Source organism: Myotis nattereri (genome assembly GCF_964212035.1).
Source record: "Myotis nattereri genome assembly, chromosome: 2".
Taxonomy (NCBI): domain Eukaryota; kingdom Metazoa; phylum Chordata; class Mammalia; order Chiroptera; family Vespertilionidae; genus Myotis; species Myotis nattereri.
In genome coordinates, this window is record NC_138076.1 from 8,659,786 (window position 1) to 8,677,858 (window position 18,073).

The 18,073-nt window shown below is 38.9% G+C and overlaps 1 protein-coding gene across 2 annotated transcripts; it reads left to right on the forward strand.

Annotated features, from left to right (window-relative positions):
- The first annotated feature begins 2,332 nt into the window (after positions 1-2,332).
- On the forward strand, positions 2,333-14,187 carry CFAP96 (cilia and flagella associated protein 96). Of its 2 annotated transcripts, XM_081084150.1 has the most exons (7): positions 2,333-2,515; positions 4,560-4,779; positions 7,096-7,233; positions 7,338-7,413; positions 9,506-9,685; positions 10,566-10,729; positions 13,981-14,187. In XM_081084150.1, exons 1-7 carry the CDS (start codon positions 2,416-2,418, stop codon positions 14,027-14,029), a joined length of 927 nt encoding a protein of 308 aa, XP_080940276.1. In that variant the 5' UTR covers positions 2,333-2,415; the 3' UTR covers positions 14,030-14,187. The 2 variants fall into 2 exon arrangements, with proteins under 2 accessions (XP_080940276.1, XP_080940277.1); XM_081084151.1 differs by lacking the exon at positions 10,566-10,729 and having other exon boundaries at positions 13,981-14,182.
- The last annotated feature ends 3,886 nt before the right edge of the window (positions 14,188-18,073 follow it).

The following is an 18,073-nucleotide window of genomic DNA, read 5'->3' on the forward strand; positions in this document are numbered from 1 at the left end:
CCTCGCAGCCGCCAGGTGTTGGCCTTTGATACCCACCTACTCTGAGCCTCCGTTTCCCTAATGGGAAATCTTTCGCCTCATCACGTTAGCCAGAAGCTTTCAGCCCCTCCTGCACTCCCCCCTACCCCCGCCGCCCCCGCCCCCCCCCCCCCCCCCGCCCATCTCCGGCACCTTTCTCCGTCCTTTCGGAGGGAGCTTGCCAGGTTCCGCTTGTGCTATACTTATGTTCAGTGTAGCTCTCTGGGCAGCATCTATGCCTTTGAAAAATCTCAGCTTTCTGAGCTTCTACTGACGAGCCTTACCCAGAAGAGGGGTTTGCAGTGAATTTGCTAAATAAATGAATAAAGGATTTTGTAAATGTTGCTCAAGAAGAGTTACGTAGTGGAAAGAGTCAAGGCAGGAACTTCTGTTTTCTCTCTGTTGCACCAAGTGCTGTGCAGACACTGGGAATCCTATATAATAAAACCCCAATATGCAAATCAACTGAACAGAGGAATGACCTGTCCTTAGGATGCACACTGACCACCAGGGGTAAACGCTCAATGCAGGAGCTGCCCCCTGGTGGTCAGTGGCTCCCACAGGGGGAGCACCGCTCAGCCAGAAGCGGGGCTCAAAGCTGGCAAGCCCAAAGATGGTGGCTGGAGCTTCTCCTGCCTCCACTGCAGGCAGGCGGTAAGGAGCGAGGGGGTCCTGGACTGTGAGAGGGATGTCTACCAGCCGGCAGGCAGGCAGGCAGACATCCTCCCCACCCCCCAGGAGTCCCAGCCTGCAAGAGGGCGCAGGCTGGGCTGAGGGGAACCCCCCCCCCCCCCAGTGCATGAATCTCGTGCACCAGGCCTCTAGTATTGTGATAAAAACTTGACTCAGACCTTGGTTCCTGCCTTTGTAGAGCCAACAATTTAGTGCAGGGGTCCTCAAACTACGGCCCATGGGCCACATGCAAATACAAATATTGTATTTGTTCCTGTTTTGTTTTTTTCAAAATAAGATATGTGCAGTGTGCATAGGAATTTGTTCATAGTTTTTTTTTAATATATTTTTATTGATTTTTTACAGAGAGGAAGGAAGAGAGATAGAGAGTTACATTTTAAACTATAATCCGGCCCTCCAATGGTCTGAGGGACAGTGAACTGGCCCCCTGTTTAAAAAGTTTGAGGACCGCTGGTTTAGTGTGTGTGCTAAGACAATTGTTAAAGGATCCCTACAAGTGGATGTACAATGATAACCCACCAGGTAACATGATGAGGGCCTGGAAGGAGAAGCACCTGTGGCTACGATAGAGGGAATTACAGTGATGAATGCACTGAGTAGTACGAAGGTTCAGTGTTAATTGGGGGAACGAAAGGGTTTGGCTCAGTGAAGTACTGGTAACCTGCCTAAAGCGAAACAGCATGTGCCATGGTCCTGTGGCTGGGGAGGGCCCCATTGGAGACAACTGGAGCTCAGGTGCCAGGGAGCGGTGTCCCCCGGTGGGAGATGAGGGTGGTAGCGCTTTGTGAGCTCCTGTAAAACCACTGGAAGCTTTTGTGGGGAGGCAGTGGGAATGGAGCTTTGAAATACCACACACATGAAGTAGCACTCCCCAAATGACTGCCGCCTAGTTTTAAAGGGTACCTGATCAGAGGGAGAGGTAGGATGGAGGGAAGGGTTGTATGTTCTTAGCTTTAGTATAACCAGAATCTTCTCTAGTCTCGTCGATATTACACACTAGCAGTGATTCATGCTCAGGTGAAACAACTTCTACATTCAAGGCATAAGCCAGTGTTTGAATTATTTACTGATGTATGCCCAGTGTCTAAATCAAATTGGCGTTTTAAAAATATTATGAGAAAATGGAGGCAAGTATTCTTAGCTCTTTGGTCCTCCTTTTTAGGACACGTCTAATTATGAAAATCGTACCTAAGTAAGTAGTTGCATAGTTAATGTGATATTGCAAAAGGAAATCGCAGTTGGCATTCTACCCTTTCACAAATACTTTGAAGTCATTGTGGATTTTTATTTGTTTTATTTGTTTTGTTGTTCTTTATTTATACCTCACTGCAAATTATTACAGCAGTAATTTTACCATTTGCAGAAGAGGAATGGCAATGCCACAATGTAATCATACACACTTTGTAATCTGTGGGTGTTTCACCTGGAGAGCCAAAGGGCGGGCTCACGGTGATCATTTTGAATACCATCAGCCTTAGCCCCACAAAATAGGTTCTTTCCCCACATAGTTTGGGGCTACTATTTTAAAGAGAACATTCACTTTCAGACTGAAGGTTAATTGAGACTGAAATTTAGTAATCACTGTTTTCCTAAACATTCCCTCCTGTATTTTTCATCATAGGGTAGGCTTGAGCTATAATAGAAGTAGCCCAAAGGAACCTTTTGAAGTTACTGATATAGGGAGCGCCTCCAGGAGACGCAACAATGCCTGGAGAAGGAACAAAATCTGATATGGAGAGGATTGGCCTCTTCAGTGAGATGGAATATATCACTGTTGGTGATAAATATGTGTCACATCATGATCGTAAGTACATTCGCTCTCTTTACAGCCTAAGCGTGGACGTTTTCTGTATGGAAATTTGGTTAAATGATATTTAAATTTATTTGTTTATCTAGAGAAACACAAACACATCCATTTGTTATCCCACCTATTTATGCATTCATTGGTTGATTCTTGTACGTGCCCTAACCTGCCATCGAACCTGCAACCTTGGCATATTGAGATGATGCCCTAACCAACTTAGCCACCTGGGTAGGGCCCAAATGATATTTTTAATGGTCCATATTTTAAAGTATTAGTTCTAAAGTTGAATAAACTTGAGAAATTTCAATAGAGTTAAGAGAATTTCATTTTTTTGCACTATCCTTTCTTTAAGTATTCTTCTCATAAGTAATTTTATTTCTTTCCAAGGGTTCATGGCAGTTTTCTCCCAGAATATTTTGTTTTTAGCTTTTTTTCCCTTAAATGGGACACTCTGCTATGCAAATAGTGTTCACATTTGTACCTGAAAAGGCCATCTACCATTCCTCTTGAAAACTAAAATGCTAAATGAATAGCCAAGTGATTGTTTAAAAGAGTTATAAATGAGAGCTAAAGTAAATAATCATTTAAAATGCCTTAAATTTTTGGCTATTGAATGACCTCTATGTGGCAATAAAAAAAAGAACACAATGATATGAAACACCACCAAGGTATGTTATTAAATGAAATAGAAATGAAGGTGCAGAATAGTGTATATGCTATGCTGAACACTAAAAACAGAGAGGAAAATATATGAAAATACATATTGGAACATGCCTAAACATTCTTTGGGAAACAAATTTAATATCATGATTGCCTGTGGGAGAGGAACTGAGTGGCCAAGTGTGGGGGGAAGATTTATTGTATAAATATTTATACTGTTGCATTTGGAACGATGTGAATATATTACTTTTCAAAAATTTAAGGTGAAAAATCAGTGATACAAATTCACATTGAAATAACCAGTTGATTTAAGGATTGTTTGCACTTCAAAAAACACTTTATATCACAAAAAGACTTCTAAAATTAATCCAAATTATAAAAGAAGTTCCAAATATTTATAAAAAATCTTTTAAAAAATTACAGGGCTACTAGTATATTTATTGTATAAATATACCACAATTTATTTATATGTTCTAATGATGGATATTTGAGCTGTTGTTGTTTTTTTAAAAATATATATTTTTATTGATTTCAGAGAGGAAGGGAGGGGAGAGAGATAGAATCATCAATGATGAGAGAGAATCATTGATTGGCTGCCTTGCACTGGGGATCGAGCCCACAACCTGTCAGACCCAGGCTGATGCTCTATCCACTGAGCCAAACCAGCTACGGCAGAACTGTTTCTTGGTTTTGATTATTGTGACTGAAGTTGCTATGAACATTCTTGTTTATGTCTTTTAGTGGATAAAGGCACTCATGAGTTGTGAGTATATACCCAGGATGGAAATTGCTTCAGTTTGAGTGTGGAACACTCTTCACTTTAACCTACACACACACACACACACACACACACACACACACTCACACTCACACACTCACACACACACTTATTGACATTTCACACAAACTGTTTCTCAGTTATGTAGATGGGGAAGCATTGGATTAGATAATCTCTAAGGCTGTGGTTCTCAATCTTCTGGCCCTTTAAATACAGTTCCTCATGTTGTGACCCAACCATAACATTATTTTCGTCGCTACTTCATAACTGTAATGTTGCTGCTGTTATGAATCGTCGTGTAAATATCTGATATGCAGGATGGCCTTAGGCGACCCCTGTGAAAGGATCGTTCAACCCCCAAAGGGGTCGCGACCCACAGGTTGAGAACTGTTGCTTTAAGGTCTCTTCCAGCTCTGAAATTCACAGTCTATAATGTAACCCTGTTAGGTCATTGTCAACATAGCCTTTCACACAGAGCTTTGAAACAAGTTTTAGGCCTCAAAACTTATTGGCCCATGTCACATTTTGAAACTTTTTTTGTTATTTTTCATGTTCTTTGATTACTAGTGAGCTCAAAATTACCATGTTCCTAATTTATTTTTAAAGGGCCCTTTAATGAAGCTGCAAGCAAAAATAAACAGATGCTACCTGGGGGATCCAAAGAAATGTCAGATCTCCAGGCGGGTTACTTTGAGCCCCGTTTTGTAAGGATTTTTGAAGGTGAAGGTTATGTGAATCTGAATCAAATGAGGAGAAAGCATATGATGCAAGAAGCAAAAAAAAATCTAGGCAAAGCTTTCCTCCCTACTAACGGAGATAAAAAATCGTAAGTGTTTGGGGGAAAACTCTTGATTACATCTGCAACTTTCTCTCCTCTAGCCCTTCCACAGGACTTACTTATACTATATGATTCACTTTTTAAAGTATGATCCTTTGGTTATTTTGTCTTGACTGGGGATAGTTATATTGGGAGATTTAAGTTGGCAAGTATTTTTCACTAAATTGATTGTCTTTATCACATTAAATTTGGGATTATTTATGTTACTGTTCTCTATTAGTTTATTTAATAAAGACCAACTAAATGATGAAAATAAATTTGATAAAAACCTTGAAGTAGTCAGGGGGGAAAAAATCACCTTGGGTCATCATATCTGTGCCCTGACTGTTTTTTCTATTTTTAAAAAAACTTTTACAAAATATCAATAAAAAAGCAAAATTAGGAGAAGGTTTCTTTTTTTTTTATAAAGAAGTTAAATCATCAAAAATATGTTAAGAATCCTTTACATGTAATATGGTTATTTTACCCTTTAAATAACTTTTTCCTATGTTTAAGTGTTCCCCCATGAACTTTGACCTCTTGTGGTAATAATTGGAAAATGCTGCCTTGATACATTAATTTATAACTGCGATTTTCTACCTTTTTCATCTTATGGCTAACATAAACTAATTACTAAAATTTTGCAAACATCAAAAAATATATTTTTTGCCAGTTTGACAAAAATAAATAGGTATAATTTTTTGTGTGTTGTTAATTCTCACCTGAGGATATATTTTCCATCGATTTTAGAGACAGATACAGGGAGGGGGAGGGAGAAACATGGATGTGACAAACGTGTGTTGGTTGCCTCCGGCATGCCCCGCCCCCTTGTCCCCCACTGGGAATTGACCTCCAACCCAGGTATTTGCCCTTGACAAGGAGTCGAACCCAGACCTTTCTGTGCGCAGGCCGACACTCTAACCACTGAGAGACACTGGCCAGGGCAAAATAGGTATAATTTTGATTCATTCACACAGGATGGCTATTGTTGTGTTGGCCATGGTCATTTCTTTAATTTGACAATCTAAAGGAAAAGAAGTCAGTGGCTCTGACTAAATAGGTTGCATATATTTTTAAAATTCTTATAGCACACCACTTGAAAATCGCTGGATTATAATATTCATTTGTCAGTCAAAAAATAATAACAGTTTTGTAGTTAGACTAATTTTTCTTTCTTTTTAAATCTCCCTAGTATGAGAAAAAAATCTGTAATTTAGTGGATACAGAAAGTTTCCAAAAAGAGAGATTGGTAGTAGAAATAAGAAGCCTTTATACTGATACTTACTCACCACCAAATTATGGAACCACAGGCACTTAATAAATTTTAAATGTACTGATATTTATTGCTTGCATTAAATCAAATTCTACTTAGATAATGCTTGTGCATAATTGACCTTTTATCTACAATGTCATTGCTTTATCTCCTTATATTTTATTTTATGACATATATTCATAAATATCAATTAATAAAATTGAGTATTTTCTCCTAATGGAAACTTTATTTGTAGGCCAGAGATTATAAGTAACAATATTGATGTCTTCTAGTTTTTAAAAATTTTAATTCAAATGTATAACCAGTGTCAAGTTTTGATGATAATAAGGTACCATTTACTGATTATTAAAATTTGTTTACTTCATTGATAACTTGGAAAATAGAGGCTATGACTATTACTAACATTAGTTATCCTTCTTGTGAAAATTTTATTAAAGATAATATTTGTTAAAATAAAGTATTAGGTGGTGAATGGTTTAATGATTAAATATATATTGTGGGTCCAGAAAACTTAACATTAAAATTTAAAAAATTTGTTAACTTTTTTCTATAATAATCAGTATGAACCAAAAAGAAGAAAATTAGCAAAATGTTGTGAGATTCATTATGCCATCAGCAGCAGAAACAATACTTGTATGTTTTTGAAAGTATAGTTTCCAGTGAGTGGATGGTCAGAAGTAATCGGCCATTTATTAGCTAATTTGCCATAAAGTACCTCACTTCACCTAAATACACAAAAAGGTCTATTTATTGTTATGGTTAATGAGATTAATAGAAAGTATTTTAACTTCTTAGAGATTAAGAATTTTGTTTATATGAACATTTAAAATAAGCATAAACAATTAAAAACTCATCTCAAACTTGTCTGAAAAATGGGGAAAATTGGATTAGAAACTAGCAAGAAATGTTTTTTTTTTCTTACCAAAGTTAAGCAAGTCAATTCCATTGCATATATTTTGCTCCTTTTTCAAACATTTTTATAAATTGTACTAAAATGTATAAAACACACAATTGGCCATTTTAACCTGCTCTGTGTTTTTTTTTACTGTAAGATGTGGAGTAGGAAGCTACTATGGAACAATAGGTGGTCCAGTCCCATTCTTCAGCGCACAGGCCAAACCCAGAGAAAAGTATGAGGCACCTGGGAAGAATTTATACACAAGCCCAGGAAAGAAGGGAACTGGATATGGGTAAGCTATATTTAATACTCTTATAGAATTTGTTTTGAACTTTAAAAGGTAAAATTTAGAATTTCTGAACTTTGAAGTCACCTTTACTCATTTTCTTTCCTTAGCTATGCAAATGTGACGATAGGTAAACAGTTCACACACTCCGCTGATGTCTATGATGCACCAAAACTAAATTATAAGGTAAAATAATCTACTTTAGCTTTTTTCAAACTTTCTCATTTTGTTGACGTAGAGCATTCACTTGTGATCTAATGATGGTTTGTTTTGTTTACCATGTTTGTATTACTCGGGCAATGGCGGGCAGACTGATGTTTATGAATTGTGATAGTTTTACATTTCTTTTTAAAAAATATATATATTGATTTCAGAGAGGAAGGGAGAGGGAAAGAGAGATAGAAACATCAATGATGAGAGAGAATCATTGATTGGCTGCCTTCTGCATACCCCCTACTGGGGATCAATCCTGCAACCTAGGCTTATGCCCTTGACCAGAATCGAACCTGGGACCCTTCAGTCCGCAGGCTGACGCTCTGTCCACTGAGCCAAACCAGCTAGGGCTACATTTCATTTTTGATATTAGATTTCCACATCTTACTCTAGATCCCTTCAGCTCTTCCCCGCGTGAGCTTTTTACCTGCGGCTGTAGTTTACCACAGCTCTCACCTCTCTCTGAACCAGCTGTGAGACCTCTGTTAACTCAGCCTGATCAAATACCTTCTATTCTGAGTAGAGGAGTCATAGCCTAACCCTTAGCCATGTTCCCACCACAACGAAGTAGTGGGAGTACGCCTCCATTAGGGTGACTGATGGAATGGAGGAGTGATGGAGAACATCAAGAAAGTAGAAGTAGAGAATGGATGCATGCCTACAGAAGAGAGAGTGAAAGGATGGAGAAAACTCCTCACTTCATTAAAGAGCAGAAATAAACACTGAAACGTAACTGTTATATGCCTTTTGCACTCACTTCATACAATATTTGATGTATAATGAAACATACTCACTTATGTGGAGAGCGCCTACGTATGAATGGAGGAACCCTTATACATTTTGGAAAAATATCAATATAACAATATCAATGTAACTTTAAGAGAGCTGATAGTAATAAAAAGTCCAATTTGTTGGACATTAAGCAACAGAAATTAAATGGCAGCCATTTAATTAGTGTTTTTGTCTTTGTATTTTTAGGCGTGCAGTTTTCCATCATTTTGCTGGGTGATTTCAGGCGGCATTGGGTGGGCTGTGAGATAGAAGGATAGAGATCAGTTTGTCAAATGGGTTGTCCAAACCCAAAAGTTTTCCATTAAATTGGGGAGAAGCCTTGGTCATTTGAAATTAAGCATCTCTGTTTCGTATGGATTATTCAGTTTATATTAAATTACATAGAAACTGCTTTTCATCTGTAGGAATAGTAATAATACATAATATATAAATACATGTGGCTCAGTAATTAGCCTTCCATCCTGAACTTTATGGGTATAAGATACTTTTCTTTCCTTACAGTAGATAGAGCTCTTTTGCTCTTACTTTCATAACTTAATATTTATAAGTGAGAAATCTTGGATTTCCTAAAATTAATTCTGGAAATAATTTTTAAATGTACCATTGCTTTTTCTTTTAGAATTTTAGAGATTATTCCACTGTTTTCTTGTTTGAATTGTTTCTGACAAGGTATCTGTTGTCATGGTTATTTTGTACTGTCTCTTTTCCCTCTGGTAACGTTTAAAATTTTCTTTGTCACTCGTTGGAGCAATTTGATTGTGATCTGCCTTGGTGTAGTTTTCTCGTGTTTCTTATGCTTGGGGTTTGTTGAGCTTCTTGGATCTGTGGATTTATAGTTTTCATTATATTTAGAATATTTTCAGCTATTATTTATGCAGATATTTTTCTGTTTCCCTTCTCCCCCTCCCCTCCCTTTCCCCCTTCACCCCCTTACCTTCTCCCCTCCTCTCCTCTTCTCACCTCCCTTTCCCTCTCCTCTCCCTTCTCCCCTTCCCCCTCCCCTCCCCTCCCCTCTGTTTTGCTTGGGTACCAGGTAGCTAAAAATATTATAATGTAAGCATGTTATAATGTAAAAAGTAAGTATTCCTCATTCTCAGAAGTAAAACTGACATTTATGAAGAGCCTACCATATGCCAGGCCTACAACCTACAACCTACATGTGCCCTTGGCCGGAATTGAACCCGGGACCCTTCAGTCCGCAGGCTAATGCTCTATCCACTGAGTCAAGGCAGCTAGGGCTATGCCACATAATTTCTAACTCTTTAATTTACAGAAAGAGAGCGAAGAGCACCATCGTTTGCTCAAAGGGGGACCTTTCAAGTTAAACCTTTACCCAAGAGAATATTTTGATACCAATCCTTATTTTTCTGAGAAATCTTTACCTCCAATTAAGAAGGCAGAGAAGAAAGAAGTACTCCCAAGCCCCTTTAAACCCTCTTCTCCTGGTAAAAAGGTAAGTTAAGAGTTTTAGAATGCAAAGATATTAAGCATTTATTATTATTATTTTTTAATATTAAGCATTTTAAAGAAATAGTGCCTCTTGCCGTCAAATTGCTTTATTGCCCATGTAAACAATAAGCTTTTGTTTTGTATTCATGCCAAGAATCATGAAACCAGTTTTTATAAAATTATGAAAAGGCATAAAGTATGGCCAGTGTACGGGAGTAAGGAAGCTCTTAAAATGATTATTAATCAGTTTAAATATATTTGAGTTTACAGTTGATTCTTCTAAGTGCCTCTCTAATCTTAGGTCTAGTTTTTCTCAAAAATCATAAAAAGCCAGGCCATCTTTTAGTTTTTGAAATGATTGAGAGGAATTTTCTCACTTTGCTGAAGTTTACAAGTTTGAATAAAAATGGAAATGCTGCTTTTAATTTATAAACCTTGGTTTATACATTTTCTTCCTTCTGGGAATTGCCTGTTTACTTTTCCTGCAGATTTTCTAGTAGGATATTTGTAAGATCTTTTTGTACGCTAAGGATATTGTTCTGTTTTTATCTGTGTTGAAAAAAAAATATATATATGTTAGTTTGTTGAATGTTTTACTTTGATTATTGCATTTTGTGCTATTCAGAAATTTAGTAATTTGATGTAGTCAAACTTAAGCATTTGCATTTTAACATAAGAGAACTTTTAGAATTACAGTGTCTTAACCCCATGAAATTGCTGGTAGGGAGACTTTGCTGGTAGCTGCATTAAACAAAATAGACAACTTTCTTTCAATGTAAAACCAACTCCATAGACAATACAAAATATGGATAAACTTCAACATCTAATATTTTTTAAGAAGCCTTTTACAAAACCACATAAAATGGTCTCATTCTGATTTGTAGGCTGGCGGAATGAAGGCAGGAACATTCGACCCTTACCCGTCGCATTCTACTGACCCGTATTTGGCTAAATCAGAAAAACCCAGCAAAGTTGCTAAGGTTTTCCACCCGCCAGGTGGACCGAAAAGCAGACCAATCGAAAGTATAATGACTTTGAATGTCAAAAGGTAGTAATATGTTACATTTACTTCATCAACCAAGAAAAATTGTTTCAACTTTTAGATTTCTTTAAAACCATATCTTTGATTTGTACACACTTTTAAAAATGACAAATTTGGATAACTTTAGAAATATCAGTTCTTTCCGTATACCTTCCCCCTTTTGTAGAAGTTCTTTCCCATCTGAAATTCTCAATGGAAAAAGCTTAATTTATGTACCAAACTATTCTGTCCATAATTTTTAAAGCAAATCTGTAGCATCTTATTATGAGTCACTTGAAACTACTTATTGTCCAGTTAGCTGCACATGTTAACATTAGAGTCCCAGTGCACAAATTCGTGCACTGGTGGCATCCAGTCAGCCCGCCCCGATGGAGGCTGATCAGGGGCAGGGCCAGCCGGGGTGAGGGGCTGCGGTCATTCTGGTTGTTGTGCCATTCGGTCGCTGTGCTTTTATTATATAGGATCGTTCTCAGTGAGAGTTTTTGACCCTTGTTATAGGGCTCCAGGCTCTCAGAAGATCCTAATGACACTTAAGGTTTCTGTTCTTAACTTTGAAATAATCTCTTAAGAAAACTGGAACTATTCCTCTTCCTGAAAAATAATGCTATTTGCCGGGGTCCTGCCCCAGCAGTTCCAGGGGTCCCCAAAGGTGTAGACGGAATCGGCGAAGAAGGAATGACACGGAGATAGCGTTCAGTTGATCAGCAGCCTAGCCAGGATCTCCAGCCAAGTTCTGGTCTGGATCTCCAGCGAAGTTCTGGTTCGGATCTCCAGCCAGGTTCTGTGTCCATGTTCTCTTGCGCCAGGTCCCTTGAAACAGCAAGCATGGACCGGCTCCCGGCAAATTCCCCCTTTTTTATTTTTTTAAAAGCAGGCATTAAAAAGAAAAAAAAAATCAAATGCTCTCTTGTATCCATTTTAAGAGTAGGATTGGCGCTTTCCGCTATTACCTGAGGCCTGATCTATCACCCCAGGGAGAGCTTGCCAATCCTGCACTTTCCCGGGGTGGAAAGGCTGCAGTGGGGTTAAGGATAAGGCTCCTTGGGCCTATCTCCTCCCATGCCTTTACATTTACCTTTCCTTCCTCAGAAAAGCATGGACATACTTCTTGGATAAAACGTTCTGTCTGACTGGGAGTAACCTTAATTCCTCTGCTAGCAAGCATATGTGTTAAAAGATCAATACAGAGTCTTATTTCTTTAGACTCAGTATGGCACATCTTCTTAATCTAAAGATCAATACAGAGCCTTCTTTTTTTGGACTCAGTATGGCGCATCTTCTCAATCTAAGTTCTGTACTATCCACCTTCTTACCCTACTTATCCTCTATAGGGGGGTCTGTAGTACCCTGGTGGAGTCCTATCCGTCCCGAGTGTGGGGTTCTCAATGGGGGGAGGCCTTACCTAGGGGGACCCTGTTCCAGGGGTTCCCAAAGATGTGGACGGAGTCGGCGAAGACTATCCACCCTCTTCCTACGGTGGAGTCCTATCCGTCCCGAGTGTGGGGCGCTTACCTAGGGGTCCCTGTTCGGGCGCCAGATGCCGGGGTCCAACCCCAGCGGGCCCAGGGGTCCCCAAAGGTGTGGACGGAGTCGGCGAAGAAGGAACGACACGGAGGCAGCGTTCAGTTGATCAGCAGCCGAGCCAGGATCTCTAGCCAGGTTCTGGTCAGGATCTCCAGCAAAGTTCTGGTTAGAATCTCCAGAGAGGTTCTGCTTAGGATCTCCAGCCAGGTTCTGTGTCCATGTTCTCTTGCTAGGTTCTCCAGGTTCTCCAGCCAGGTTCTTTAGCCATGTTCCCTTGCTAGGTTCTCCAGCCAGGTTCTGTCCAGGTTCTCCAGCCAGGTTCAGTCACCAGGTTCTAGTCAGGTTCTCTTGCCAATTTCTGTAGTCAGGTTCAGTCCAGGATCTTTTGCCATGTTCTCTCGCTAGGCTCTGTCTCTAGGTTCTGAGGCCAGTTTCTGTCCAGGATCTTTTGCCATGTTCTCTCCAGCGAAGTTCTCCTGTCTCTAGAGAACGTTCTGTGTAGGTTCTGTGCCTCGGTTCTGTCTCTCTCTCTCTCTTGCTGTCTTATTACATCTGTATTTATACCAGTTGATTCAATCCTATCAATCTCTATTCCAAAGGTTAGGGCGTTTCTTATCTCCATTCCAGGGAGTAAAGATTATGTAGCTTAAGCATGATTGTTCATAGTTAAAGTGATTAATTACCCGCCTGGCACTTAGTTAAGAGGTTTTATTCCCTCCCTAACTTCAGGGGAAAATCCCTACCTGGGGAAACAACCTTTCTCAGAGACCTTGGTTAAAACACATAGTGCCAAGAAGGTGAGCAAACATATTAAGAACAGTATGCCATATATGCCAGGTCCCTTGAAACAGCAAGCATGGACCGGCTCCCGGCAGCTATTGACATCTCGTTATAAAACTTTGAGGAAAAGCATGTTATTAAAGTATCTTAAAATTTCAATTTTACCCCGGCTTTGAGCACTCTGAAAATTGAGAATTTCTCAGGAGTTCAGAACATACATTAGAAATGGACAGTCCATCATTTTTGTGTGTGTGCCATATCATAAGTAAGTGAAATAATTCATTTCTATCTGTTCATTGAAAAATGCTTTAATGCCAATTAAACTAGTTGACATATTTCTGACTTGAATGTAATCCTGCGGTGGATTACTAGTAGATAACGGACACCAAATTTATATTCTTTCTTTTATAAAAACACGAGTAAGTATACCCTATTAGTTGTAGACAGTGATTGTGATACCGACATAACTGTGTCTACAGGACGAATGTTCTGGGAGCAGTTTTCTCTGAGCCCTTTTCTATCCAGAGAACAGACCTGAGAGAGTTCCCTGTGTGCCCTAGCGAATATGTTTGGACAGAAAAGAGCAACTGATTGCTGCTTTGAAAAATCAGAAGTTTACCTTCTGTTTAGTAATTTTGAGTTTATTGAAATCTCTTTCTTTTTACATTATCACAAATATTACCCTAAATCAAGTTTAAGCTCCTTTTACCCTAATTTTAGAACTAGTAAATCTCTGGATCATAGTATTTAAAATTGGTCCCATAAGTCAATTTTTCCTTCCTAAATTACATTTTAAAAATATTTTTGATTTATTTAAAGTGAAGCTTTTTAATTTGGTGAGGAAATGTGGTTTTGGATTGTTAATTTTTTAAATTCTAAAACATTTTTTAAGAATCTACAGATATATTACCTGCACCTATACAATTAAATGGACATTTATTTTCTAATTTTAGGGCATTGAATATGAAGAACTACAAGACTACTTCAATACCATCCTTTTAGGCTCTGGAAGACAAGTAGCTTTCATTATCAAGTGCAAATTATTTGAAAAAATATAAGATGATGTAGGATAGAAAACCCAAACATTTAAAAGATATTTAATCCTACCACTCTAATACTCTTGTCTTAGTACTATTAATGAATAAATAGTATTTGCTGATAATTTGATTGCTGGTGTGTGTCTCTTCCACTCCCCCCACCCCCCCAATATATTTTTTATTGATTTCAGAGAGGAAGGGAGAAGGCGAGAGAGATAGAAACATCAATGGTGAGAGAGAATCATTGAGCAGCTGCCTCCTGTAGGCCCCACCCTGGGGATGGAGCCTGCAACTGGGCATGTGCCCTGACTTGAAATCCAACCGTGACTTCCTGGTTCATAGGTTGACACTCAACCACTGAGCCAATGCCAGCCGGGCTGGTATGTGTTTTTGAGAATATAATGTTTAGAACTCTTACACAATTTTGAAGTATAGTGTATCAATTGAGAGCTCTTACTCCTAATGTGAAAAAGCTGCAGGGTTGTGGGGGAGGGGAATGTGGAGGCTGAGGAGGGGTAGAAAGTACATAGTAAATTCTTAACTTGGAGGTGAAAATTGGATTGATAGCTATCCAAGTGTCAGCCTATTAAAGCATTCCTATCAAAGATAAATATGGATCCATTCATATTGCATAGAGTCACTTACACTTTATAGAGTAAGGCAGATGTCTCCGTGTGCGGGGCCCCGTGCCTTCCACTCATGATCTCTAAAGCATCACCCAGTGCAGCCCCAGGGTGAGCTGGGGGAGGGAGAACAGGGAACACACGTTTACTTCATTATTTTATAAAAAAATGACAACGTTGCAAGGTGGATGAAGGCGGTCCTTGGTGTCCTCTCTGCCCCTCCCCTGGTTAGCGGTCCAAGCTGCCTCTCCTGGGGCACCTCCCACTCCCAGGCCGTACCCTCTGGTTTCCAGGTTCTCTCTTCTGCACTCACTCTACCACTTTTCAAACTATCTGTTGTTAAAAGATACAATTTAAACACATGGCTATCCTTCACCATGAGGCCTGTCAGTACTCATTGATTTTAGGGGTGGTGGTGGTGTTCGTAATGTAGAAGAGAAATTTACAATATTAATGTAATGCATTGGGGAAGTTATTTTTTTTTCTAATGATCTTTATCCCTTCTTATTTAATTTTTTAAATTTATCTTTATTGTTGAAAGTATTGTAGATGTCCCTTTCCCCCTCTTAACCTCCTTGATTCTTTTGATCCCACACCACCCCCCTCAGGCCTTCACTGCACTATTGTCTGTGTCCGTGGGTTATGCATATAAGTTATTTCCCTCTGAGATTTATCAGCCTGTTCCATGCTTCTGTGTCTCTGAATCTATTTTGTTCATCAGTTTATTTTGTTCATTGGGGAAGTTATTATTTTTTTAAATATATTTTTATTGATTTCAGAGAGGAAGGGAGAGGGAGAGATAGACACATCAATGATGAGAGAGAATCATTGATTGGCTACCTCCTGCACAACCCCTACTGCGGATCCAGCCTGCAACCAGGGGAATGTGCCCTGACTGGGAATTGAACCCCGACCTCCTGGTTCATGGGTTGACGCTCAACCACTGAGCCACACCAGCCCGGCAGGGAATTATTTTTGGCTCACGGTGCTTCCTTAGGCTTGTCCTTTTGCCATCCTAGGTTTCTCAGAACTGGAAGTCAGAATGTGTAGAGGCTGCAGTACTCTTCGTTTGGACCCATTTTTATCCCAATGGGGGGAACTATGTCAATCCAGATGTAAATCTGGCTTTTAAAGGGATTGCAGAAGGTACAGAGAACTTTTCCTATTGTCAAACGTACATATTTTTATTCTCTTGCCTCATAACTGTTTACTTTTTTCTAAAAGAATATTTAAAATTCTTATTTCCTACCCAGCGTATAACGCAGAATGAACATGTTAAAGACATTATCAAGGGTATAATGTAACTCAAAGGGGAATACGTGTGTCTTCAGAACGGGAGTGGTTTTACCAGGTGCATAAACTGCATAAAATTCACATAGTTGTACCTTGATAAATCTTACCCAACACGTCTTGCATATATGTTATTTTGAGACAGAGGCTTATAGTTGCAGATTTTCATTAAGATCTAAATAATTGCTCATTTCACCTCTGCCTTTATTAGCTGTAGCTTTTATTAATGTGCTTCTCATAGCAATGCATACCGCGTGCCACATTCACAGATGGGAATCTGCATCTATGCCTGACTGACGGGTGTAAGAAGGAGCAGGGCAGCAGGCAGAGCTTATCTAGAGTTTGCGTATATGTGTTGTGTCAATTTACAGAAAAAGGAATGCAGACACCAGTAATAGGAATAGTGAAGCATGTAGGAAAATTTAGATTTTTAAGATGATGGAAGAACACACATACATATGCATTTTATTTGAGGGTGCTTTATTGGTGATGACCATTGATTTTTTTTTTTTTTTTACCATTATTGACTCTTCTTTTAATTTTGAAAATATAACATTAGTTTCCTGTGAAACAACTTTTCCTCCCCAAACTTAGACATGAGGAGTTAAGACTTGGTCACTGGCATCTTATCTCTTGATGACTCAGGCATCTAGCGATCTTCGGGCCCATTATGATGCCTGTATGACGTGAGTAGCTTTTTGCACCCACCATCAGTGAATAATGGAAGAAATAAGCTTGCTTAGAAGCCATTAATTTCTATGAGTCATCCAACCATATCTATGTAAGGCTTAAAATGGAAACAAAGATTGAGGATGCTAACTTGTGGAAGAAAGACTTAATGAGATTTAGATCGAGAAGAAACTCCACTGGGACTGGGAGAAAGTTAAGCAGCAGCACATCATATCTTTTGGAAGTCATATCTTGTGTCTTCAGAGGCTGATTTTTGAACAAAGCAATATAATTGATTATACTCTAGTGAGACTGATAAAGAAAAAAGAAGTAACCCCAAATTACCAATCTCAGAAATTAAAAGATGGGATATCACCACACGTCCTCTGGATATTACAAAGGCAATAAGGATTATTATGGACAACTGTTTGTCAATACATTTGAGAACTTATATCAATGTACATGATTATCAGAACATAACAATAATCAAACTGGCTTAAGAATATAAAATCTGAATTGTTTCATATCCGTGAAATTTGTTTTGTAATGTAAACCTTCCCATTTGGAAGACTGCAGGCCAATTGGTAAATTCTATTATGTATTGAAGGAAGAGAGAACATCAATAATGCCAATCCTACACTAATCCTTTCAGGAAACAGAGGAGAAGGGAACACTTCCCAACACATTTTATGAGGCCAGATTTCCTTGGTACCAAACCAGGTAAAGACATTAAAAGAAAAAAAAAAAATGGAGACCGATATCTTTTTGAGCACAGAAGAAATCCTTAACCAAATATTATCAAATTGAACCCAAGAGTGTATATTAAAAGGATAATACATGACCTAGTGGCGTTTATTCCAGCAATGCAAAGTCAGTATAATGCTCCAAAATTAATCAATGTAACCATCATATTAACAGATTAAAGGGGAAAACACACCCCAATAAATGCAGAAAAAGCATTTGGTAAAATTCAACAAGTTTATATAGCAAGCAGTCTTGGAAGAAGATACAGTGTCTTGCTCTGGAGCAAAGGGCAGGTTTGGTTTCAGCCTTGGAAGCTAGAGTTAGTGACTCCCTGGAGCAGGGCAGATATGCTAACTGACCTGTATAATAAAGGTAAAGTTTAGAGCAAAGGACGGGCATGCTTACTGCATTTATACAATACTAGAGGCCCGGTGTACGAAATTCATGCATGGGTAGGGTCCCTAGGCCCGGCTGGGGCCTGCCTTTGTTCTGCGCCACCCTCTGGTGGTCAGCGCACATCATAGTGAGCGATCGAACTCCCGGTCAAGGGGACACTTTGCATTATATATATATTTGGGTTCCCTAACCTCAGAGCTCTCTCCGGCAATAGAACTGACTATGGTCCTTTTCATGCAGTTTATAGGAATTGGAGAACCGATGCAAAAAAAAAGCTAATATTCTGG

Bases quoted from the DNA above. Each gene is read 5' to 3' on its own strand.
- CFAP96 (XM_081084150.1), top strand. From the start codon at position 2,416: ATGCCTGGAGAAGGAACAAAATCTGATATGGAGAGGATTGGCCTCTTC. The intron at 7,234-7,337 runs GTAAGCTATATT...TTCTTTCCTTAG, and splicing joins AAGAAGGGAACTGGATATGG to CTATGCAAATGTGACGATAG. The intron at 10,730-13,980 runs GTAGTAATATGT...TTCTAATTTTAG, and splicing joins ATGACTTTGAATGTCAAAAG to GGCATTGAATATGAAGAACT.